The following is a 26,214-nucleotide window of genomic DNA, read 5'->3' as shown; positions in this document are numbered from 1 at the left end:
TCTGTTGGTGGTTTATAGCTGCTTTTGGTTATTGTAATATACATTTTAACTGATTTTGTTTTTAACTAAAACATATGCCCTCAGGCAGCTAAAGCAAAGAGGACTCATGTAGCAGTGTAATCTATGCAACATATCTTTGATGATAAAGGGAGACTCACAGATTTGGTAGCAAATGTAAATAGAGGTTGTTACAACATATGCCTTGGAGAAAGTCCGAAATTCTGAAGAGAGGGAAGTGGTCCCTATCTAATAGTAAAACAGAATTCTTCTATGAAAATCACAAATCTTTTAAGAAAATGTTAGCTATTAGATATTAAATGTCACGTAGCATCTATTCTGCTTTAATGTTGCCAAATTGCATTAAAGGAAACAGGTTTTAGCTTTTTTCCTTTTACATCTGTCAGCAGAGTAAATTGAGTCCCTGAAATCTCCCTGTCAGTCTCTCTGCTCCTTAAGAGCAAGGCGTGTGTCTTGTTCACTTGCACGTCCATCCAGTACTTTGTCTAGAGTGTTCTAGAAACAGTTTCTATGTCAAAACAGATTCTTTCCAAATTGTCTGTCACTACTGAGCCACGCAGCAATTAGTAGTTACTTTCGGCTGCTAGACACACTTACTGCAACATTTTGCTTTTAACCTCAATGAGTAAGGTCACGTGAATTTTATTTTAAGCTTACATTCACAGTTTTATTTTTACCACAAAGGTTATTTGTCCTGTGATACCATTATTTCTTTTCCTTCCTGTTAAGGCATTAATAACCTATCTGAACAGCTATTTATAAGGAAAAAACTCCAGAAGACTTTCAGCATCGAAATTTGGAAGGGGGTCATCCAGCGACTGAGGTGGTATGAATTGCAGGGGTACATTGTTAGCATAGTCGCTTGTACTTAGGGAGGGGCGAGTGCGGAAACTGGAGATCATGTTGCTGCCACCTCACAATGACCACACGTACAAGGGAGGGCATCCTCACGTGCTGGGGGACCGGCCGATGCAGCTGTTTGCATGACTTTTGGCTTTCTGCACACCTAGGAGACTCTCACTTCCTCAGAGTCCCCAGGAACTGGAGTCATCACTGTTTCCCCCCCTTGCCTGCCTGGGCTTCATCTTGTGTCAAGGTGTTTCCGCCTGTTGTAAAGGGCTCCTTTTACATGCTCAGTGATGTGCTTCATGGAGAGGGGCATGGCCCTGGATCACATTCCAGCCAGTAATGTGCAAAGACCCAATAGGAATCTCCTTCTTTTCAGGGGGAGGAAAGTGGGGGCGTTCTGCGCCTAGAGAGTGAAAAAGCACTATCAACTACCAAATCACATGTTGACTTTTATACATCCTGCCAAGGACATACTTCTGTCGTTTCAGACATCTTCTTGTTTTGTTTTTCCTCTCGCAGTTGAACCCAGAATGGACTCCCTGAAATCCAACCAGCATGCGGCTGAGTCTAGATGGCTGCAGCTTTCAGTTTGACAAAAGTTTTTCTATCTTTGATTCACTGGCATTAAGTTATGAGATGTGTTTTTGCTTCCAATGACAGCACTCGCGCGTCCTCCGCTCTCCCTCTATCCAGCCCCTTTTCATAGCCCCTAGTGACAAAGGCCCAGAAACCAGCTCAGCCAGGTCACACCTTCCAGCGGGTGCTGGAGAAGCACTCCTCCAAGTCCGCAGCCAAAGATTGTCCCTTGTTTGTTCTCAGCCAGAGCTGTCTCCATGGCAACCCACACTTCCCCTCCAGGTTTTGAAGGAGGGGTAGAAAAGGTTTGGTGATCATTTATATCGCCATGTTGCACCTGGAAACTTTATATCTTTCCTATTATTAATAGCCAAATGTCTTTCTACTGAGGATTCTGACCCATAGAGTTAAGAATGCTAAGCTTTCTGAGAGTTCCGATTTAAAACATGCTTTGGATGTTGCCAACAACATCGGCACCTTCTAAACTGAGTCCAGCTGCCTAATTCTACATATAAAAATTTTACACTGGAAAAAAAAGTACAATTGAAATTGAAGAGTGTTATGCCTCATTCATCAATGTATAAAGAACTAAAACCTAAAGTTGTCTTTGTACAATCTAGTATTCTCTCACCAAAATTTTGCAATATTTTTATGACAATAATTTACCAGATCCATTTTCAAACAATTTTGAAACTTTCAAGGTACAATTAATCTGACCAATACCATGATCAATGAAGAATGTGGCCTCTCAAAATTAATTTAGTGTTAAAACCAATGCAAAATCCACAATACCATAAGAAAGATGACCAATCTGGTGATCCTTTCTGCAACCTATGAGCTATTAAAAACAAAAAGTAAGCCTTAAAACTATCAAAATAATCATTTCTACAAGAAAAGATGTGTATCTATCTTACAACAAATTATTAGATCCAAGTGACTTAAGTTCCTAATATTATAATTAAACATTTGAATTTTCCATTATTTTTAATAAATCATTCATTTGTATAATTTATATACAATCACTTTTTTCCCTAGTATTTGTTATTATTGAGAAATAAGTAATATAACTTTTGTGTTAACTTGAGGAAGGGGTAGCTTCTTCAAATTTGTATAAAATGCCACATGGGCTGGTGGTAGCCTTGGTTTGGGTAGTGTACTTAATAAAGAATAAAATGACAAAAAAATAATAAAACAGTATGTGTAGATTTTTAATAATATTGGAAAAAGAAAACCCTTTTTCCCCCCTTTGAAAATTGTTAGGCTACTTAAACCAGTTTCAACTGTTATGTCTTAAAAGCCTGTTGATTTTGCTTCCACCTGCTTCTAAAAAAGGCTTTATTTCTTGTATTTAAAGTCATTTAAATTAATTTTATTTTTAGGACTCTGTAGTTTTATGGACAAGTATTCTAGGTGTCCTATTCATTTATGGTTCCATACTCTTTAGCAAGTGATAGCACACATAAACAGGACATATTATTATTAGAGGCCCAGTGCATGAAATTTGTGCACTGAAGGGGGGGTGTCCCTCAGCCCAGCCTGCACCCTCTCCAATCTGGGACCTCTTGAGGGATGTCCGACTGCCCGTTTAGGCCCGATCCAGGACTGCTGGCTCCCAACTGCTCGCCTGCCTGGCTGCCTGATTGCCCCTAACCGCTTCTACCTGCCAGCCTGATCACCCTCTAACCACTCCCCTGCCAGCCTGATCAACGCCTAACTGCTCCCCTGCCTGCCCGATTGCCCCCAACTGCCCTCCCCTGCAGGTCTTGTCCCTCTCAACTGCCCTCCCCTACCGGCCTGGTCTACCCCCCCCCAACTGTCCTCCCCTGTAGGCCTGGTTGCCCCCAATTGCCCTCCTCTGCTGGCCTGGTCACCCCTAAATGCCCTCCCCTTCAGGCCTGGTTGTCCCCAACTGCCCTTCCCTGCAGGCCTGATCACCTACAACTGCCCTCCCCTGCTGGCCATCTTATGGTGGCCATCGTTGACTACATGGGGGCAGCCATCTTGTGTATTTAAGTGATGGTCAATTTGCATATTACCTCTTTATTATATAGGATTATTGTTGTTTTCAGAATAGGACACCTGGTTGATATTGTCAAGATGCGATATATATCATTATCATGGTAATAACAGAAAATGCACACTGTAGTCAGATAAGTATTATAGACCCTCAAGCAAAGATATAATTACAGACGCAATTAGCAGTTGTGCCTTCACAATTTTTGCTTTAAATGATTAATAAAGATTTTTCTCTCACTTGGAAGGAGGAAGAAACTCCTCACCTATCTAACAGGAGTTGTTTTTCCCCAACACCAGGCATGCAAGAAGCCTCGATGAAGCTCACCGAGTCGCTGCATGAAGTCTATGAGCCTGATTGGTATGGGCGGGAAGATGTGAAGATGGTTGGCGAGGTAAGAGCCAGGATGGCCCCACACAGGAGGCCTCGGGGGGCTTCTGAGAGGCTCCCACCGAGTGCTGCTCACTCAGCCTATTCCCCGACCCCCTCTTACCACTGCTCAGCCTTAATCATGAGGGGACAGACACCATGTACATTCACAGACACCATGTACATACACAGTTATGTAACATCTCTGGGCTTCGGTATTTTGTGTAGTAATGGCAACAATAAGACTTTCCTCACAAAGCTATTGTGAGAATTAGATGGTGACATGTATGTACATGCATACATATTTAACCCAGTGATTTTCAATTGGTGTACCTCAATTGGTGTGCTGCAAGAATTTTGAAAACATGCAGTACCTGACTATTTAGTCAGAGGCACTGACCTTTTTTTCCTTAGACTTTGTTAAAAAATCAACAACAGCCAACACAATAATAGCCACCCTATGTGAATAAATCAAAATTATACCTATTTTTTGTCATATCAACAAAAAACATATATTTTTGGTGTGCCATAGGATTTTAGTAATTTATGTGTGCCAAAAGATGAAATAGGTTGAAAATCACTGATTTAACCCAATGCCTATACATAGGAATAGTAGTAGGAATAATAATAACACCGAATATTCATTGTGTCTTTATCATAATTGGAAGGTGCTTTTCCATTATGACTGTAAATTTTCTTTTCTCTCTGTGGAAGCTTCAGCAATGGTTTATTGTTTGTTTGAAGTGGTTTCTAATTTCCTGGAAGGCTTTGAAAGGTCTATGTGAAATTCTTCACAGTCCCGAAGGTCGCCTGGGAAGAATGTGGGGATCTGCATTCTTTTTAAAAATATATATTTTTATTGATTTTAGAGAGAAAGGGAGAGAGAGGGAGAGATAGAAGCATCAATGATGAGAGAGAATCATTGATTGGCTGCCTCCTGCACACCCCATGCTGGGGATCGAGCCTGCAACCTGGGCATGTGCCCTGACTGGTTCATAGGTCAATGCTCAACCACTGAGCATTCTTTATTACATTCTTTATAATTCAGCATCAGAAATACATTTGTTAATGAGCTAAACCTTTAAATAACCTATATTGTCATTTAGAACTGGTAGCCAAACAACCTAGAAATTTTATTGTATTATTAAACAATCCACATTCTTACTAGCATCTACTATCTGGGGATGTATTACTTATCTAATTTTTTAGTTTCATAATTTTTTGGAAGTCTAGTGAAAGGTATTCACTTATCTCTTTTTTCTCTTTTTCTTTCAGAAATGTGATGTGCTATGGGAAGACTTCCATCAAAAACTAGTGGATGGGTCCCTGCTGACACTGGATACCTATCTGGGCCAATTTCCTGACATAAAGGTATTTTACTCTGTGTCTATAAAGCAAAGAAGCAAATGGTCCCATGTGCTTATTGAAACATGGGCAGGAGGAATCAAAGACAGTTGGTAATTTTTCATTTACTTATTGAGATTTTTATTCTGTCCTATCAGTTTGAAATAAAATGTAGTTACAAAATTCACATTTCCCCCTTTTGTTAACGGCTTCAGCTTTTCTCTATATAAATCTTTTTAATCCTATAGGTATCAAGTCAGAAATCATAGATTCCCACCAAATTTTAACCTTTTTTATTTTGAAATGTTTTATTATATACCACTAGAGGCCCGGTGCACAAAATTCGTGCATGAGGTAGAGGGGGAGTCCCTCAGCCCGGCCTGCACCCTCTCCAATCTGGGACCCCTTGGGGGATGTTCGATTGCCTCTCACAATCCAGGACTGCTGGCTCCTAACCGCTCGCCTGCCTACCTGCCTAGTTGTCACTGTTGCCCCTAACTGCTCCCCTACCGGCCTGATCGCCCCTAACTGCTCCCCTGCTGGCCTGATCGCCCCTAACCGACTCTGCCTCTTCCCGCACCTGGGACCCAGGATTCCCTCTTCCAGCCGGTTGCAGGCACCCAGGACCCAGACTTCCCTCCCTCTGGCTGGCCGAAGGCACCCAGGACATGAGCTGGCTTCGCTCCGGCTGGCTACAGCTGCAGGGGACTGTGGACGGGCAGCTTCGCCTGGGCCACAGCCTCAGGCGCTGGCGCCCGGGACCATGGGGTGGGTGGCTTGTCCCTGTATCTTGGAACGAGGCTGAAACAATCTCTCTCTCTTGCTGAAGCATACACATAGAGTTTCAACCCAGATAGAAAATTGGGTAACCATTTCCTATGACGAAGAGTTGAGGAAATAGCAATGTTTAACTTGGGAAGGAAACAATTTGGAATTGGAGAGTAGGGGGGAATAGCTGTTTCTGATACTTGAAAGACTTTTTTTTTGTGAAAAGGAAGTTAGAAGTGGATATAGACTTAATTTCTTTAAAAAGTTAGTGCCGAGTGATTATGGAATGAATGGGTTATTGACGGAAAGGAGGATTATGATTAAAAATACTGAGTGGAGAATTTTCACAGCATGGAACACAGTTGACTTCCTTCCCTCCCATTAAAATCAACAGGCCATGTGTCTTAAAACTTCAGGCAAATTTCCAAATATTTACTGCAGCGCATCAGTGAGGTCTGTGGAGTACCATTCATGAGAGGATGTGTTTGACTTCTCCAACTGTGATTGGCAGGGCACCCAGTGTTATGGTTCTTATTATGCAGCATTAATGTCTGAAACCAATGTTGTAATAAGAGCCAGCTTGTCGCTAACCCAGGCAGGCTTACAGCTGTGAGCAGTTATTGTAAAATGTAGTTTAGATTCTGTCTTAGCGACCAAGCATGAGCAACTAATTATATACTTACAGCATGGTGCCAAAATGAATCCCAAACTGGGGTAATTATAGAAATTTTAAAAAAGCAATAAAATATTTTTTTACTGCATAAGGTCAGTACACAGTGGGAAATCTAAAGAAATTTAGATTGGATTGGATGGATGAAATAAGAATTGTATCATCTATAATAGTAAAAGCATAATATGCTAATTAGACCGGAGTTCCTTCTGGATGACCTTCCAGACAACCTTCTGGACGAGGCTGCAGCAAGTGGGGGCTGAGGCAGAGGCAGCCGCCTCCATGGAAGGGGCCGAGCCCCAAGCCCCTTGCACAAATTTCGTGCATCAGGCCTCTAGTTTTCTATATAAAAGCTAAAGTGCCTTAACTCTACCCTTACTTAGGAGATTTGGTTCTTTTTTTTTCAAGTTTCCCAATTATCAGATAGGTAAGAAAGTAAGATTGATTTGTTTTTCTAGTGCAAAACTGTCTGCATCAAAATAAGGAATGGCCTTCAACATAGTCACTTCTACATGGTGAGTTGTACTCTGTAATTGACTTGTCACACAAGAAAATGAGTCACATTATTTACTTCACTTCTTGTTTTGAACAAAATCTAAGATGACCCAGTGCACTATTTCATCTTATTCCCAGGCTTGGAAGTAATTGAATTTTGGCTGCTTTCGAAAATCTAATTCATCTTCAGAGAATCAAGGTTTTGCTTCTTGGAGCAAAGTCCACAAAGCAGAGCTTTATACAAGTTTGCCTATAGTTACACAAGGCCACTGTTTCAAGGGACAGTTTTCCTTTGGATATAACAGATATTTGCTAAAAATGATTAGCTCTGTCATCCCATAGGCCATTGTATCCACCATACTTTATTGAAGGGCTTCTTTCTACCCTGCCTGGGCTTATTCATCACATGTCTTTAAGTGAATGTGATGTGTCAGCCATACTTTCCACTACTAATAGCAGTTGGAAATGGTAGGTACAGAGGGTAAAATGAAAGAGATTGGAATGAGAGAAACTGCCCCAGCCCACCTCTCACCAGCCCTGAAGGGGGTGTAGAGGAATATCATATATGGTAATAATTGAATGATAGACTGCCAGAGAAACATGGGAGCTGGTAGAAGAAGTTCTACCAAGAGTTGGGAGTAGGTCTGGGACTGAGCGAGGCAAGTGAGGCCATTAGGATTCAAAATTATTAGGAAGCACCTCTTCCTGGTTGGTGATCCTGCACTTACATGATCCTGAGGGTGAGAGCCTCTTAAAATGAATCCCTAACTGGGGTAATAATTAAAATTTGTGCCCAAGGTGTCTCACTTGCCTCACCCTCCTTTAGGCACTAGTAGGGTAGGGGAGCTGTTATCTAATTTATCATTTGGTACAGACTTCCTAAGCAATTCTGGACAAATTAGAGGTTAATATCTCCTCTCATGGGTTGTTACTCATTTCTTATGGGTCCTATTTCATAATTTTTTATTAAACATTTCGCATCACATATAGAAAAGTAAAGATTGAAGTAATATTTATGTCTTTTTTGTCTGACTATTGGTGTGGGAGTTCAATCAATCTAACGGTAACTTGAGCTGGGTGTGGGTTTTGTTGTCACTGTAGTTACTTTCCATGCACTCTGGCTTTCAGAATTCTTTATGAGCTATAGTAGGTATTTGTGCTTGTGCAAACACCTACTAGTATAATGTTTTCAGACTCTTAAGTTGAAGTCTAGTTTGTGCTGCTTTTTTGACTCACATACTGTGGGCCCATGGATGCCAGAGAGTTTTTCTCAGTGTTCCTGCTCCCCATCAGATTTAAGTTGCCCTTTTATGCCTGTATTGCAGAGGGCATGTGGTCTTTCGCTATTGTCTATCCTCCAGTGGCAGGCAACTATTGCTTGTTTTCACTACTAGACTTGCAGTGGGAGCAGGGCTGTTTTCTGTTATACTCTCGTGTCCTTGTGTTAGGTAGAATTTACCTTGTACCTGTGGTTGGTCTTGAGCAGTAGTTTTCTGCCTCTGCCCTCGCGAGAACCCCCCTCTGCTTGTTATAGGAGTCATATCTTGGACACAAGAAGATTTTATGTCCCTCCCACGTGGGTAGCCACTTACCCTCCGTGTAGCAATTACCTCTGCAGGTATTCTAGGGGCCAGAAGGGTTCTATCCTGTCACCAGAGCAAATTGGTTTTGTTTCCACTTCTCTGAAGCAGCAGATCTTCGCCTGGCCTCTGTGGGCAAGAGGACCTGTTGCTATCTCCTCCAACAGCTTAAAGCGTTTGCTTTGTAAGAGGAAAAGGTCCATGGAATTGGTTAGGGCTTTGTGTCCACCCCCTAGCTGTCATAGATCCATCCCCTCATTGTCCCTGCTCTGCAAGGGAGTTTATTGTCCTCAGCCTTCTGATACATCCAGAGGAGGCCCAAGGAAAGAGCGCCCCTTAAATGCAATTTCCTCTTGTGTCTTGACACCCAACTATTCTAAACTACACGTTAGCCCCCACTAAGCCTTTGACGATTTGTTAAATTTTAGTTGACCTCTTCTGACCCATTTGCATCTAGGAGACAACTTTTACCTGTGCCCTGCCAAAGGTGAAATGGCTCGCATGTCTCTTCTCTCTCTGGAGGGACTTGTCCCCCTTTAGAATTCAGATTACTTTATTGCCTTGTGACCTCAGGTCTCTGATACAATCAAGAAAATTATGTTCTTATGTATTATCCAGATTTTTTCTTGTTTATGTGGGAGGGATATTCTTTGCAGCTCTCTATGTCCTAACTGAGGGCGGAAGTCTCTAGGAATCAATATATTTTTTAAGCTCCTGAGATGACTCCAATGAACAAACAGATTGAGGAACATGTCTAAGAAAAAGGATTTTTATTCCTAAGAATCTTCTTTAGAGAACTGCTTTATAAATCTGCTTTGTAGAACTGCTGTTCATGTGAGTGTAATTAGAATTATGAAGTCAATGCTACTATAGTCTTCTACTATTTTGAAAATAGAACATTTAAAGATTTAAAATACAGGCTAATCAGTGAAGAGGTTTACCTGCTTCTCTCAACCACTACTAGAATTTTTCTGGTCTTTGACTATAAATTTTGCTTCCCACTCCTCATGACTGGTTTGATTTTTATCAGAAGGGAAGATATTTACCTAATGGTTTTCACACAAATGATTGAAGGCAGTGGTCTGATTTCCATGGGTCACTTGTCTACTAAAATTCCAATTCACCTTGATCTCCAGCTAAGATCTCAGCTACTCTGGACAAAGAAAGCATTTTAGCAGTAAAAAAAAAACAAAACACAAAAATCTCTGACCAGGTGTCTTTCTTAATGCACATATTTTCCATCGGCAGAATCGCATCGCCAAGCGCAGCAGGAAGCTGGTTGACTATGACAGTGCCCGCCACCATCTGGAGGCTTTACAGAGCTCCAAGAGGAAGGATGAGAGTCGAATCTCTAAGGTAGGGATTGATCTTTCTGTTGAAACCATTCCATATTCTGTGACCTACAGCAACTGTGCTTTAAAAAATGAAATATTGTATTTCCTTTTTAAAGGATATTGGGATCAGGACAGAATTTAAACTGAAACATGGTGCTTGTGGGCTGCTTTCCATCATTTTTAGTTAAAGATAAGGTTTTTGATATTGTAGGGTTCACCTGGGTGACACGACTCATACATTGCCCCCCAACAATGCTGTAGGATCAGAGGAAGTAATGTGTTCCTGTGCTTCTCTCTGTGTTTGTGCTCCACACTTGATGCTAAAATGCAGATGCAGATAGGGAACCGAGTTTGAAAATCTCAGACATAACTTGTGATTGAGAGTACAGACATGTGCTAGATTTGCATAGCATTCATTTTCTTTTAGGAAACCCATTTTAGTAACTTTTACAGTATGTCAGCCATTTACAGATGCCACTTAATTGATGACATCTGATAACTACTCCCTTCTCTTCCAGTCTTGCTTCCTCCTATCTGCCTACACACAGCTGCCTGCTCTTTCTACAGCACATATTCAGATATGTTTCTCATTGCTTAAGTCTTTTAATGGCTTCCATTGCCTGTAGAAATATCTTAAATTGCTTAGCACAGCATTTGCGACCTTCTCTATTTGGTTGTGACTCACCCCTTTATCCTTATCAACTTCCATGAATTTTTTTCCTCTCCTCTCCTTCTATGCACACATCCTGAGCTAGGGGCTCCATGATCTACATATCGGTTCCTGAGCAGCCGCAATAACAGCTGTTCTTCATGGGAGGCCTCAGAAGAGGCTTCATGTTCATCACTTCATCTACATCACCTTTCCTTAATACCCTCACCACCTGTCAGTGGGCATTACTGTCTCCATTTTATGAATGAGGTAGCTGAGGTAAAAAGTGATACAACAAATTCACAAGGTTAGTGCACTGAAATTTCAACCCAAGGAACTCTACCTTTATGTATTGCAATGCTTTAGCCTCTCCCTTCTTCAAGATTCAGTTAAAAAAATTGCCTTCTCTAAGGAACCTTTCTTTTCTTTCTACCATCTTCCACAACAGCATACTTCATAACAGTTTACAAGTCCTGTCTTTCAATGTAATTTAGACTTCCCACTAGACTGGGGATTTCTTGGGGAAGCATCCATATTCACATCCAGAACAGTGCGTAACAGGCCATTAACACATTTTTATAGAATGAATGAATCTGTCAGAGAATGTAAGAGCACCCATTGTATTCAATTCAGTTTTCCTAAAACTTAGTATTTCACATTTATTGAAAAAAATTATGTAGGTATTAAGCAGACTGATTTTTCTTCTACACAAAATGTTTCCAGGATTCTATAAAGCTATTCCTATTTTATATTAAATTAGAGGCCCGGTGGATGAAATTCGTGCACAGGTAGGGTCCCTGGGCCTGGCTGGTGATCAGGGCCAATCGGGGCCTTACAGCTGCCGGCTGGGGCCTTCCTTCATTCCGCACCACTCCCTGGTGATCAGCACATGTCATAGTGAGGGATAGAACTCCTGGTCTCCCGGTTGAACTCCCGAGGGGACACTTTGCATATTAGCCTTATATATATATAGATGACTAAGTTGTGTATAGAAATGGCTTGTGTTATGTGATTATGTTTTTTTTTAGTGTAAACACATGTTATGTGTCATTTCTAGGCAGAAGAGGAATTTCAGAAAGCACAGAAAGTGTTTGAAGAGTTTAACGTTGACTTGCAAGAGGAGTTACCATCATTATGGTCAAGGTAAAGATGTTTTTGTGCAGGTTGTACCTGTCCCTTTTAGAAGTTTAAGAAGAGTGAATATACAGTGAACATGCCGTATCTTGTCCTTGTTGCCTGTGACAGTTCAGCACTCTCAGTGGAAGTGTTCTATAGTCTACGCTTTCCCATATGGGAGATACTTGCCACATGTGGCTGGCTGATGAGTACTTGGAATGTAACTGAATTTTAAATTAAGAAGCAGCAGATCTTAAGAATAAGATCTTATTTTATTTTGATTCACTTAGATTTAAATAACCTCACGTAGCTAGCAGTAGCCATATTGGATGTCACAGTTTAAACCTTAATATAGTTATCAAGTGGAGACTCAAATCTCAATTAAAGGCATTAGGAGAATTTCCCTTAACCTAGAAGTTTACAAGGATACCCTTTCACATAGCATTTAATAGTACACTTAAGAAACTTATTCTAAGGAAATAAATGGTAAAGCTCTGCACAGTTTTAATTCATAGATCTTCATTAGGGTTTGGTTCATCATAGTGACATATTAATGAAAATAAAACAGAACTCATCAATCAACTTCAGCTACCTCCCCCCATCTGCACCCACCTTCTGTTTAAATCTGACCTGCTCTTCAGTGCAGCCTACGTTTGTCTTCTCAAACAGATGTTCGCAGCTGGCACAGGGCTCCTTATTCCCCTCACCTCTCCAGTTCCTTTAGCGGTTTCTGGACAATCTAATTATTTTTGATATTTAGTCATTTTATGGCCTTTGTGATAACTTTAACATTTACACCCTGTCTGGAAACCTGCTTCTTTCCCTTACCAGTATTAATGGAGCATGTGTTCATTAATTAGTCTCCTCTAATGAGATTGTTAGTTCCTGGGGCCACCTTAGCCCACCACCAGGCATGCACCCAGTGTTGGATAAGCCCTTTGTTCACTAATTGAGAGAAGGTATGAGGAATCACTGACTGGTTAACTGGGGTCCTGGAAAATGGGTCCTGAGTTGTCACGTAAAGTGCCCAGGAAGACTTCTCTGCCAACAATACAATGAGTCGGGTCCCTCTGCACGGTTGTCAGCGTCTGCAGTCTCTCCTCTCCCATGCAGCTTTTGCCTTAGTTACTTTCTCAAATGCAGGTCCAGGCCCTCTCCTTTCCCCTATCGCAAACATGGCCAGAGGCCACAAATAACCATTGCCTGCAGATAAACATTGTGCTTTGCAAGCAGGAAGGTCCTCTGTCTCAGAGCACAGGTCTACACCACCAGGCTCTGTCTTCTTGACTTCTGGTCTGACTCTCTTTAGTACTTACTATTTCCCAAGCACCCTGTACCAGGCTTTTCTTTATTAATATACTAGTAGCCCTGCGCGCGAATCTGTGCACCAGTAGCTCCCTGCCACCCTCCAGTAGCTCTCTGCCCACTGCCCTGCCCTCCTGTAGCTCCCCCCACCTCCGTCCCTCCCTCCCCCATCATAGCTTGCTGCTGCCTGCCCCCTCCCGTAGCTCTCCGCCACCCGCTTGTAGCTTGCTGCCCCACCCTCCTGCTGATCTGTGATCCGGTCATTATGCTGTCGGTCATTATGCTTCACCGTGTAACGACCATTTGCATATTATATCTTTATTATATAGGATGTTTACGTATGTTTATATAAGTATATTCACACACATACACAAACATATACATGGTTATATATATAATTTTAATTCAATTAAAAGAAAAAAATTGTGAAATTAGGAACACATGATCAATGTAGAGATAGAATATCAAGATTAAGTGAAACATTTGTCTTTGTCTCTCCAGCTTATTTCATTTAGCATAAAACCATCAAGCTCCATTTGTCTTATTGCAAATGGCAGGATTTCCTTTTTCTCATGCTTAAATAATATTGTATATATATTGATATATACATATGCACAATAATCTACACTAATAAAAGAGAAAGATGCAAATTGACCATACCTTCACAACACTCACCAGCCAATCAGGTATGAGTATGCAAATTAACCCAACAAAGATGGTGGGTTAATTTGCATATGCAGGCATTCCGCACTGCCCCAGCAGCTCAGGGCTTCTGGGCAGCATGGGAAAGTGGGGCCAGAGCGGAAAGAGATGGCTCCAGGGCCAGAGCGAAGGCAGTGCTGGCAGCCAGGGAAAGGAAGGCCCATTCTTGCACAAATCTTCGTGCATCAGGCTTCTAGTATTATATATAATCTCACATCTTCTTTATCCATTCATCCGTTGATGGATACTTGGGTTCTGTTCATATCTTTTGCGAATAATGCTGCAATTCATGTGAGAATTCATTGTCTCTTTGAGATCCTGAATTGCCAGGGTCATATGGTAGTTCTATTTTAAATTTTTTGAGGAACCTTCACACTTTTTTCCATAGTGGCAGCACCATTTCACAACAGTGCGCAAGGATTCTCTTTTCTACACATCCTTGCCAATGCTTGCTTTTCTTGTCTTTTTTATGATAGCCATTCTAACAGGTGTGAGATGATACTTCATGCTATCACTTACATGTGGAATCTAAAAAAAAAAATTAAAAAAAGGCAAACTCACAGAAACAAATTAGAAAAGTGGATGCCAGGGGCTGGGGGTGCAGGAAATAGGGAGAGGTTGGTATAAGGGTATAAACTTTCAGCTATAAGATAAATAAGGTCTGGGGATCTAATGTAAAGCATGGTGACTATAGTTAATAACACTGTTATATAATTGAAATTTGCTAAGGGAGTAGAACTTAAAAGTTCTCATTAAAAAAAAAGCGAGGTGGTAGATGTGCTAATTAACTAAATGAGTTAAATCAAAGTGTAATTTACACAGATGGATTCAAAAGGATTAAATTACACCAGAGTCCAAAGAGCCCTCCTTCAGAGCAGAGGGAGCTTATACTGGGACTGCTGGACTGAATCCACTGGGCTGACTAGTGTATTACTGTTAGGGAGCTAAATAGCCTAAGGGACTTTGCTCATGTCACAGAACACCTGCCTCCTCCCCTCAATGCCTTTGCTTCACAGAGAGGCTTGAGATATTTGTGAATGGACAGCTTGTATTTTCATTTGTTCAATGAAAGCACACTCTTACTTTAGCTGAAGAATTGTAATTAATTTATAGGTCTTTTCTTTTTTTCTGTCACACAAATTTCAGAATCGAAATATACTAAAACCAGACCGTTTATATTTGTAAAAATTAAAAATAAACTTCGCTATCTCCAGACCTTTATAAGATACATATCTGAAATACAAGTAAATGCTTAGGGCAGTGGTTCCGAAGTGTTATCTCTGAACCAGTATCATCAGTAGCACCTAGAGCTGGTTAGAAATGCCAATTCTTCACCCCCACCTCAGACCGGCTGAATCAGAAACAAACCTCCAGGTGACTCTGAAGCACCCTTAGGTGTGGGAACCATGTCTTAGGGTATTCACTACATTTTAGGAGAGGTGCGCTAGGCCAAAAAAATATTATTTTTGTTCATATTTTTGATCAGGAAAAGTTGGGCATACTTTGGGTTAAGTATTTTATTTAACCCAACTTATTCAAAATAATATAAATAAAACCTGTTTTAATACATGTCATTGCTATGGGTGGGTGGGAAGAGATCAACCAAAGAACTTTATGCATATATGCGTAACCCATGATCACAGACAGTAGTGTGAAGGCCTGGGGCTTGGAGCAGGGTCAGGTTAGAAGGGGTCAATAGGGGAAACGGGGGGACATATGTAATACTTTCAACAATAAATATTTATTTTAAAATACAGTTTTGCTCACTGATCTTTCCCTTCTATTCTTTCCTCTTTGCATCTCCACATGGTAGACGAGTTGGGTTCTATGTCAATACCTTCAAAAATGTCTCTAGCCTTGAGGCCAAGTTTCATAAGGAAATTGCCGTGGTGAGTAATGATGATTACTTTTACATATGGAATATCAAGTAAATGAACATTTATTCTGGAAGCAAATGAAGTGGCATAGCATTATACAAAGAATGCGTTCACTTGCATGTTGTTTTTAATAGTGTATTATTACTCTTAGTAATATTTCTACAAGTTTTTTGTTGTGACCACATAGTTCTCTATATCTGACAAAGATTTTAGTGCGTGAGTATACAAAAGTGCTCTCGCGAATCACTAGCTGCTTTCTCTTCTGAAATTACTTTTGTCATTGTCACAGTTTCAGAGTTTTGGGTTTGTTTGTTTTTCAGTCAGTTTTTAATGTTGGAGTCTCAAGTGATACTTTAAGCTGAGGAAGGTATGTCTCCAAATATTCAGATAATCGGCAGCTGTGTTGTCCACTGGTCTTCTCTCGGTTTAGCAGGTGGTTGTTTGTATGACTTTATCTCCACTAGAGTCCATGTAAACAGTTATTTTTTGTTTTCTGTTCTGTACTCTGGTTAAGAAATATATTTAAAGTTTTAAAAGTGTATTTGTGTTTGTGACCTTTTTGACACAAATTCTAACTTTTCAATAAACCTTTTTTTGGGGGCAATAGCCCAAGTAGGCATCAAAATGATTTGCAGCTAATAGACAGGTGGCCTCTGTCCCCTTAGCTTTGCCACAAACTGTATGAAGTGATGACGAAACTGGGCGACCAGCATGCTGACAAGGCCTTCACTATTCAAGGTGCTCCCAGGTAGGCCTTGTTCATCAGAGCCACGTTCATGTCCATTCACCTCTAATGCAATGCTTGTTGTAAGTTCTGCGGTCTGTATCAGCCTATGCTATTTTACTCATCCTAGAAAAATCTAAAATGATGGAGCCTTTCCATATACCAGAGGCAGACACCAGCCTTACTTAATTCTATGCTTTTTAATATTTTTTTAAATATATATTTTTATTGATTTCAGAGAGGAAGGGAGAGGGAGAGACAGATGGAAATATCAGTGATGAGAGAGAATCATTGATTGGCTGCCTCTTGCATACCCCACACTGGGGACCGAAACTTGGGCATGTGCCCTGACTGGGAATCGAACCCTGACCTCCTGTTAACAGGTTGATGCTCAACCACTGAGCCACGCCGGCTGGGCTGCTTTTTCACATTTATCTTCAGCCTCCAGATTTGCCCACCATGGCCTTTTCTCATCTTCACCATAGAATTGACTCTCTGCCTCTTGGCATTCCATGGGAACTGAGAGCAACGGTATAAATTTTAACATATAATTTCTAGTTGTGCACTTGTTCTTTCTTTGGAGAAGAAAGGAATTCCCCAAACTCATAACCGTTAACCCTGATATTTATCGTTGGTGATGACGTACTTAAAGAATCCATTTTGAGAAAGGAAAAAGAAAGTAGGTGAGACCTCACCATCATCTTACCTCCTAACTCCACCTCACAAACACTGCATTGCTTTGCTTGTATTGCATATGGTTATTTTGAGTGTGCCAATCAAGTACACCAAAGGCCCAGTGACCCACAGGCAAAGTATCTGTGTTGCCAGGGTCGTTTGGCTTTATACCAGCTTTCTCCTGTGATTTTGGAATCCCTTTTAATCTATCCTTCAGGCATTATATACTCAAGGAATGCAGGCATTGGGCTGGAAGTCCAAAGACCCAGCTTTCAGTTTTGTGACTCTACATGTAGTTAACATGCATTGCCTTTCTTAAGTCCAAGAGCCTCTCTGGTTAAAGATCCCAGTTTTTCAATCAGTAGGGGGGAAAGATGCTATTGGAATAAACAATGTTAATAGGCAGTGTGACATTCTACATTTGCAATTTTAACATCAGTGTATACACTCATACACATACATTTATAGAAATACATATATTTCTATAAATATGTAGAAATATATGCCCCGCCGTCTCCATCTGTCAGTGTAAGGTCTCTCTGAAGGAAGCTGATATTCTTATCGTTGCTCTTTGCATCAGCTGTATTCATAGTCTCTGCTATGGCTTCTATATGTACTAAGTGGGCATGAAGTGTATCTTCTCCTAAGGGAAAGAATATTGCCTAAAAGAATGCATGAAATGGGTAGAGCTACTGTTTCCAGTACAGCTAGGAACAAAGTAAGAAGCAATATCAAAATGACATTTGGGTGTTTTAGACATAAAATACATCAACAAAATGAAGGATTGCTCCTTTATGGAGAGATGAAAGGGATAAATGCATCTGAAAACGTCTAAGTTGGTAAGTCAGATAAAATGGAGAGAGTGGGGCCATGGTCATTTAACAAATGTTCCTTTCATTTTTTGTTCAATGTTTCTCTGCAGAACGAGGTGGTGAGTGAGCTCAGTGGGATCTATCTCAGTTAAGCATAGACTGGGGCGGGGCTTCCCGACAGAGGCTATGATTGCTGGCACATGGCCCGGTCCTGGGGTGCGGCCTTGTTCTCTCTGTAGCACCCATTCCCCTGTAGACCATGCTGCTGTGTACATGCTCATTTAGTTTGGGATGCAGGTCCTGTTCCCTCAGCTATAGACTTTTGAAATTCTTAGAGGCAGAATGTATCCCAAATGCCCTCTTAGTCATTAAATTTGGGCTGTTCACAGCACCTGGCCTGGTCCCATGGATGTGGTGGGTTGTCAGTAAATATTTCTGACCCTGGTCCATCACATAATTTGTTTGCACATTTCAAGGTGCCTGAGCTAAATCATTGCTCTTTAAGGTGTGGAATTAGAAACAGTTAATGAAATTAATTTCCAAGTGGTATCAGGAAGCACTCCTATGAAATCTTAATTAACATTACCCTAAGGATGCCTTTTAACATAAAAGTTATACTTTTCAAGGAAGGTTTTTCTATAGATTACAACATAGCAAGATCCTCCTGTAAATCAAAAGTGAAATTAGCTCATTCAATTCAGCTTATGTTTGAAAGGTTCTTGCAGGGCCTGTTTGGGCCAGTGGAAAGAACGAGGGTTGCATTAGTAAGGCCTGAATTCAGATCCAGTAAATCGCCAAGTGACTTTAGGGGTTTTTAACCCCTCTGCATGTGTATGGTGGTGATTAGAGATAATCTATGAACAGGGTCTGGCACACAGTGGTCAATAAATGGTACTAGTTATTACATCAATGTTCATAAGCATCATAACCTGGAAGGGGGAGTAGATAAATAATGGCTGTTAGGGCTCAGGATTTCTCTGGAGTGGAGGACCCCTGATAAATAAATACTGCTCCTTAGAAGGCCCCTTGCTCACATCTCCTGTGTTCATTCATCTAGTGACTCGGGTCCTCTCCGCATCGCAAAGACACCATCACCGCCCGAGGAGCCTTCACCCCTCCCGAGCCCGACAGCCAGTCCCAATCATACGCTGGCGCCTGCATCGCCCGCACCAGCACGGCCTCGGTCACCTTCTCAGGTAGGAAGAGATCAAATGCATTGCGGTGACTAGAAGAGCGTGTGGTGGGGTGACCCATCTGGGGTAGCCCTGCGGTGCTGGGGCATCGAGAGGAGTTTCTGGTTGGGAGATTTTGAGGGATGAAGCTTTAGGCATTGTGATGGTCACTAAAGAGTCAACTCATTTTTCTTGTTTGGATTTTTATTTCCTGGCACACCCTATACCTGAGTGTTTATCTCAGGCTCTCCTACTCTCCTCTGCTCCCATCTCTTGCTTCATTTCATAAAGCTTCGTGTAATCCTACCTTCTCCGTAAAACCACCCTCCTGTAGCGCTTTAGGGGCAATTTATAGACATGAAAAGCTCTTTTGTGTATAATCTAGTTCATGCTTTTTAAAATATATATATTTGATTTCAGAGAGGAAAGGAGAGGGAGAGGGAGATAGTAACATCAATGATGAGAAAGAATCATTGATCGGCTGCCTCCTGCACACCCAACACTGGGGATTGAGCCTGCAACCCTAGCATGTGCCCTGGCGGGGAATCGAACTATGACCTCCTGGTTCATAGATTATGCTCAACCACTGAGCCATGCTGGCCAGGCTTCACACTTTTTGTATCACCCGCCATATATTGTACATGAATAGACACTCAACAAAAGTGTAGGAAGCAAATGATTGAAAGAAACAGTAAGGGCCAGGGAAAGACAAATATGGAGAAAATTTGCCACCCATTTCTTTCCTCCTTTGGGTGAAAATGAAATTCCATTGAGAAATCTTGAAGTCTCCAGTGCAGTTCAAGCTTTCATGTATTCGGCTGAGAGTAAGTAAGGAGAGTCCCAGGAAGATGTATGGAACAGATAGACCCTTAGAGTTCTTTGGAAAATATTGGAGTGGAAAATGAAATGCTTGCTGCCTGTACGTAGTCTCACCGATTCCAGTGAAAAACTTGCTTGACTGTAATTTAAAAATTTTAGTTTATTGCTGAGTTGAGAAGTCATATTGAGTTGCTTCAGAGAAGGTATTGCCTTCGTTTAACCTGAGAGTCACAGGCACCTGCCTCGGGCCCTGTGTGCAGCTCTTGTGTTGAGGTGAATGGAGCCTCAGAGCCCGAATTTTTTTATTGGACCAGTGCTTGTCAGTGCTCAGGGAGACACCCCAGCAGATGGCATTGTTCACCTTAATCAGGTAGGTTTATTTCTATGTGCAGATATGCATTTTGGTTAGTGATCTATCTGTCCTCCCAGCTCTGTTCACATGAGATTTCTGCGTGTCTCACATGTCCTCTTTGGCTGCATTAAGTATTGTTTGTGTTTATTGCCTTACAGACGAGGAAAGGACCACCTGTCCCACCTCTGCCTAAAGTCACCCCGACAAAGGAACTGCAGCAGGAGAACATCATCAGTTTCTTTGAGGACAACTTTGTTCCAGAAATCAGCGTGACGACGCCTTCCCAGGTGAGTGCCTAGTACAGCGGTGGGATGTCCATAAAGCAGCATGGCGGAGGGCTCTCGGGGCCAGCTCTAAAGGGAGTGGCAGAGCCCTAGTCAGTTAGACTCAGTGGCTAGGGTGTCAGGACTGAAGGGTCTTGAGTTCAGTTCCATTCAAGGGCACATACCTGGGTTGTAGGCATGATCTCCTGTCCCTGTCAGGGCATGTGCAGGAGCCAACCAATGGGTGTCTCCCTCGCTCTTACATAGATGTTTCTCTCTCTGTCTCTCCCCCTCCCTTCCACTCTCTCTAAAAATCAATGGAAAAGATATCCTTGGGTGAGGATTAACAAAAAAGAAAGAAAGTGGCAGATATTAGAGCCAGCAATATAATTTCAGTTGCTATTTAGGTTTGCTTGTCTAAAGCATTTTCAAGTATTTGAAAATGCTCACATTATTTTTGTTTATTAAGATTAAGTAGCACATACTTATTGCACAAAATGGGAAAATACTGAAAAGTATAAAATGAAGAATTCTAATAATCACTTAAAACATCCCGCTCCGACTTAGTCACAAATATGCTTTGACTTATTTCTTTTGGTCTTTCCCCCCACCCCCCACCCCAGTTATGTACTGATTTTGCCCACATACTCAAATTGTATTGGTATGTACTCCTGACTTTTCTACATAATCTCACTGAGCATTTTTTCATGTCATAGGATTATCTTTTTTTAAAAAAATGTTTGACCAGCATATTCTAAAAGATGGATTTAGCAACCTATGATTGTGACCACAGTTTGCTTTTGATTTTTCCATGATTTCACTGGCGCTTTGGTGAACATCAAGATAAATGAATTCATGTTTGCACCTTTATTACTTCTTTTATATGATTTCCCACTAAAGAATAGGAAAATGAAGTTAAAGAGGTGAATATTTAAAGTCTGTTGCCCTTCCGCAGGCTTTAATGTATCTATGCACATGGTTTGGCAAATGGAACCATCAGTGTTGCCCTGGGTTTCGAAGCACCTGGTGCAGGTGTCCACCCCTGGCCACCCTCAGGGCACTGTAGACCGGTCTGCCAGGGGCTTGGCTGCCCCCTTGCCTTGAGAATGGTCTTGACTTCCAAAGCTGCTCCTCCTGTCATGGAAGCCAAGTCTTTGTTTTAAGAGTGAAAGTCCCCCGTCATGCCAGTATCATTCCGCCCAGTGTTCTCAGGATTAGAAGTAATATTTACATTTTGCAAGATGTGTGAGTGCAAGACTTTAATGACTGAACACATCAATAGCAACACTGCATACCACAGCCTAATTATAGTCGCATATAATAATAGAAGCAATGTACTGATCTTAGGAGGTTCAGGAAATAAAAAGCAGTGCCGTGGCACATCATAATTTGTCATCTTTTGGGAGGCCATTTCTCAAGAGGCACAATGCTTTTGGCTAATTTTTTCCCTTCTTCTGTGTGAAATGCTGTATTTGTGTGGATTGCTGAATTTGGTAAGCTACCTAGGGTGTGAAATAAGGTTTAGCAGGTCCTGTGAGGAGGGGGAATTGCATGTTTATCAGTGCAAGGACACATCATGCCGCTGGATACACAGATGCTGCCAGGAATAGCTGCCTGGAACCAAACGATCTTACTCAGCACCTGCTGGCACCAAACTTTGCTGTGCTGTCTGTCTGCTAACAGCCCAGCTTCGTTCTCTTCTTTGCTACAGTTTCCAGTCCAGAGTGCTTAGGGCGATAGCGTTCTTACTCTCACGTTGCCTTCACCTGGACCCTTTGAGAGCATCCTCCCACTTGTATCACAAAGAGAGAACGTGGCCACCTAAGTACCACGTGTGCTCACCTAAGGACATCTCCATCAGCAGCCGAGGCCACTGAAGTAGAGGAGACATGACATGTGGACTAGTGCTGAAATAAAGATGGGGTTCAAGCAGTTTGAAGTGTGTTGATTTGCAGTTTGCTGGCTCCTTCGTGGTGAGGCGGGGGGAAAGGGTCAAAGCAGTTTTTAAAATTGCAAATGCCCGAAGAGGCTGCTAAGTACTTCTGAGAGCATTAACTTTCGCTGGTATTGTTGAGTGAGTGTGATAGGAAAAGTCAAGAGTTGGGGGAGAGGGACAGCAAGCACCTTTCAAAACAGAACCTTCTCCAGCCGCCGCTGCAGGGAGACAGCCCGTAGAGTGACCAGTCTGTGCAGACTGCGAAGTTGTTGGGAAGGGAGGGCGAGCCTCTCTGGCCCAGAACCTTTTATAACTTACTGGCTGTAGGTCACGTCCATCAATCTTACCCATCTGCCAGGCGATTTTGCAAAAACTACCTACTGGAGACATTTTGGGGGTGCATTTTGGGGGTTCAGTTTCCTTTATATGATTTTATTTTAACATGGAGAGGAGGCAGAAAGGCGTTTCTGTCATTTTTTTTCTGAATCTGAGAAGCAGCATGGCTCTAGCAGGTGGACACATGGAAGCATTTCCATGGGCTCAGTGGCTGTTAGTCTCATGTCATGATGTCAAGAGAAGGAGTGAAGCAAAGTTTCATATTTCAATCTACTTTTTAGCTTCTTGAGTGACATAATCTGGTTTATTTTAAAATTTACAGGTGCTGCCTTTCCATGAAGCATCCTAACAATTCCCTTCCTTGCTTATTCCTCGGTAGATATAGATATAGCCATTTTGTGTTGCTTTAGCCGTTTGGGTCCCATGCAGCAGTGTCTGATTCAGCAGATCTGGGCTGGGGGTCAAGCATCTGCTTTTCTAACAAGCTCCCAGGTGATGCTGACACTGCTGGTCCTGAGATCACACGTGAGAACCACTGTTTTACAGCATCAGGATTCCTTCCACATGATGCCATTTTGTGGCTATGAACAAAGTACCACAGCGAATTAACAGATTTCTTCCAGGGCAAAAGTCAACTGGGTCAAGTTGGACCATTTACAATTGTCCATTAAAATGTAATGTGACTTTACATGTTCTATACTTAAGGCGGCTGAACTTACACACGTGTATATGTGTGCTTATGATATTAGGTATATTTATCAGATTATATGTCGAGTTAAATATTCCAAGTGAATGGATTATCTCATCAGAATAATAATGTTTTTAGACATGAACATAGAAATGATTCAAAAATAAACAGAAATCTCAGGAGAAAATGAGATGCCAGCTGCCAAGAAGCAGAGTATCAAAAGCTAGGAAGCTGAGATGTACTGAGAAGGTTTTCTCCGGATACGTACATTACATTCCTGTGATCCTCAGGTCATTATCCCTATTTCAGAGATGAGCAAATCTGTCATCTTTCTGCGACACTGTGTGGCTCCAGGGCAGACATAAACAGGCAACCCCTTTTTGCTCTTTGTGTAATTCTATCAAATTACTCTTTGATATGAGTGCCTTAAGGTATAATCTCAAGATTAAGGGGGAAAAAAACAAATATACATTGAGCCTGAAAAAAATCAGCTACACATTTCAAAGACAGCCAAACTAGTATTATGGCTATTTGATAACAATTTTACATAGATATACATGATTACTAATAGTAATTAACTACATTAGCTCCCATTTCCATGTTGAGTATATCTTATATTTTATGTATAATGTATTTGTTGTCTTTATTACTCATGGTAGTCTTAGTGGATAAAATTATTTTCATTGTATGTATGAAGCTCAATGAAGCTGAATTAATGGCTCAGAGAGAGACAACTAGTAAGTGGAAAAATTGGGCTACACACCCAGATTTATTTATCTCAATCAAAGGCTCAGCATAGCAATTATAGTCCAATGCCTCTTTTCACCCATGATCTCTAAATTCCCATTTGAGCCTCCTTAAGGGGCTCTATTAGGCTCATAAGGGACTTGGATGTATTTGTGCAGCCTGAAATTTTATGGAGGACTCACAAAGCACTGAGAATTCCTCTGCAGGTCTTGAGGATCCCTGTTTGAGAGAGGTGGGGCTGGATCTCAGTGGCAGCTTGGAAGAGGATGGGAGTCATAGGTATCTGACTGCTGTCCTAATCAGCGGCGTTGCAGGTGGGGGACCCAGGGCAATAGATAACTTCCTTCAGCTCAGTCTCCTCATCTTCAAATGGGAAAAAGATGCTATCTGCTCTTCATTTTTTTTTTGTAATGATCAGACAAGCCAGGTAAATCGCGGATTGGGGAATAGGGTAAAGTAATTCTTTTAAGGCAATAGTGTTGTTGTCATTAGACTGCAGCCAAGTGCATGTGCCGGAAGCTAGTTACAGCATGTCATAATTGCAAGAGTTTCATCAAAAGGTTGATGGAATTTGGGGACTCATCAAGGGCTGAGTCACATATGTTATTGCCTGCTGGAATGGCTAAAGGCATTTCCCCAAATCTGAAAAGGATGCATTAAATTGATTGTTTGCTGCCAGACAGCTCAGGGCATCTTAATCTACATATTATTGCCTCCTACTGGCCAAACACCTGAACAGCCATAGGCTATTTCCCAATCTGACAATGCTTCTGTACAAAACCCTACCCTTTAGTGTATATCTCCACCTCGCCTTGGGACAAATTATGTTAATAAAAAGCAAGGGGTCCTGATACAAGGAGAACTTGGTTTCTTTAGCCAGGCTCCTTTGACCCCCAATGCCTTTCAAAATTATCTTTTGTCTCTGGACTCTTACTTAAGTTACACATAGCCTTTCTCCAGATTGCTAAACCCTTCTTAATGCCAGAACAAGAACCCCGGCATGCATGAACACGAGTTAATGTTCATATGTATAAAAGTGCCTTCCTAGCACATTCTAAGTGTAATATGTGTTTTCAAAATGTTAAAAATGTAATTTGTACCAATATAAAAGTTGGTAACAAAACTCATGCAGACTTTGAATAGGGGCCAATGGAATCAGTTGAATGTTTTGTGGCTGTAACTAGTAAAGAAAGAGGGATGGATCTCAGTAGAGCATTATCCTTGTGAAATTTAAAAAATATATATGTGAGGAGTAATCATGCTGCAAAACAGCTAACTCAAAAAAGAGCTCAAAATCAACATCATGATATTTAAGCAGATTTCCTTCTACAATGAGTATAGATAAACTAAACTAAATATATAATAAATATATATTAACTGAGTTAAATTATTTATGTTTATGACCAGTATTAAAATAACTCCTGTTCTTTAAAGTTTTTCTCTTAACAGCTGTGTTCTCATATAATACTTTATCCATTGTTGTGATATTTCAGTTTTTAGACAACAGATGGTCAAAATTGAAGCTTATATTAAATATCAAACACATGTAACTTGAATTGTGTGAAAACCAATCCTAATTCTCTTTACCATGTCTAGTTTATAGGGACTTTATTTCAGCTCTGCCTCATACTGTGTAACTTGAACCTGGGTTAGGCCACCTTCAAGCCCACGTTATTTTTCCTATATCATACCATAATAAATGAACAAATGTTAATATTTATTTTTATAAATTTTTGCTATTATCATAGTAGGACTTCAGTTCTATGTCCTATTTGACTTACCGTCTCTCTAATCCAAGAATGTTATTGGGCTAAGAGCTCATTTTGTGATGAACATTGGGGGACATAGTTCTCTTCTCTTCCTCCCTTTCTTCCTTTCACTCTCCCTCCCTCATACTCACAGTTTAGAAAAACAATATTATGGATGAGGAATGGATACATGATAACTAACTCTAGGGATAGGGTACCACTGGGGATGAGCCAGGTGGGATGTGGTCGCATAGACAATGATCCCTTCCTTCTTCC

General features: G+C 41.2%; 1 protein-coding gene across 2 annotated transcripts in view; it reads left to right on the top strand.

The window, feature by feature from the left end:
* Window positions 1-26,214, top strand: part of AMPH (amphiphysin) — a gene marked incomplete at its 3' end in the record, with an annotated part of 148,399 nt that overhangs the window by 85,010 nt on the left and 37,175 nt on the right. For both annotated transcript variants that reach the window (XM_079785357.1, XM_079785356.1), the window contains exons 4-11: window positions 3,757-3,851; window positions 5,102-5,197; window positions 9,932-10,039; window positions 11,724-11,809; window positions 15,603-15,678; window positions 16,332-16,414; window positions 18,935-19,073; window positions 20,379-20,507. In XM_079785357.1, coding sequence (XP_079641483.1) covers window positions 3,757-3,851; window positions 5,102-5,197; window positions 9,932-10,039; window positions 11,724-11,809; window positions 15,603-15,678; window positions 16,332-16,414; window positions 18,935-19,073; window positions 20,379-20,507 — 812 coding nt within the window. The remainder of the gene's footprint in view (window positions 1-3,756; window positions 3,852-5,101; window positions 5,198-9,931; window positions 10,040-11,723; window positions 11,810-15,602; window positions 15,679-16,331; window positions 16,415-18,934; window positions 19,074-20,378; window positions 20,508-26,214) is intronic.

This window comes from Cnephaeus nilssonii, assembly GCF_951640355.1.
Source record: "Cnephaeus nilssonii genome assembly, chromosome: 12".
NCBI lineage: Eukaryota > Metazoa > Chordata > Mammalia > Chiroptera > Vespertilionidae > Cnephaeus > Cnephaeus nilssonii.
Note: the sequence above shows the minus strand (reverse complement) of the source record. Positions and strands in the feature narration are given on the sequence as shown.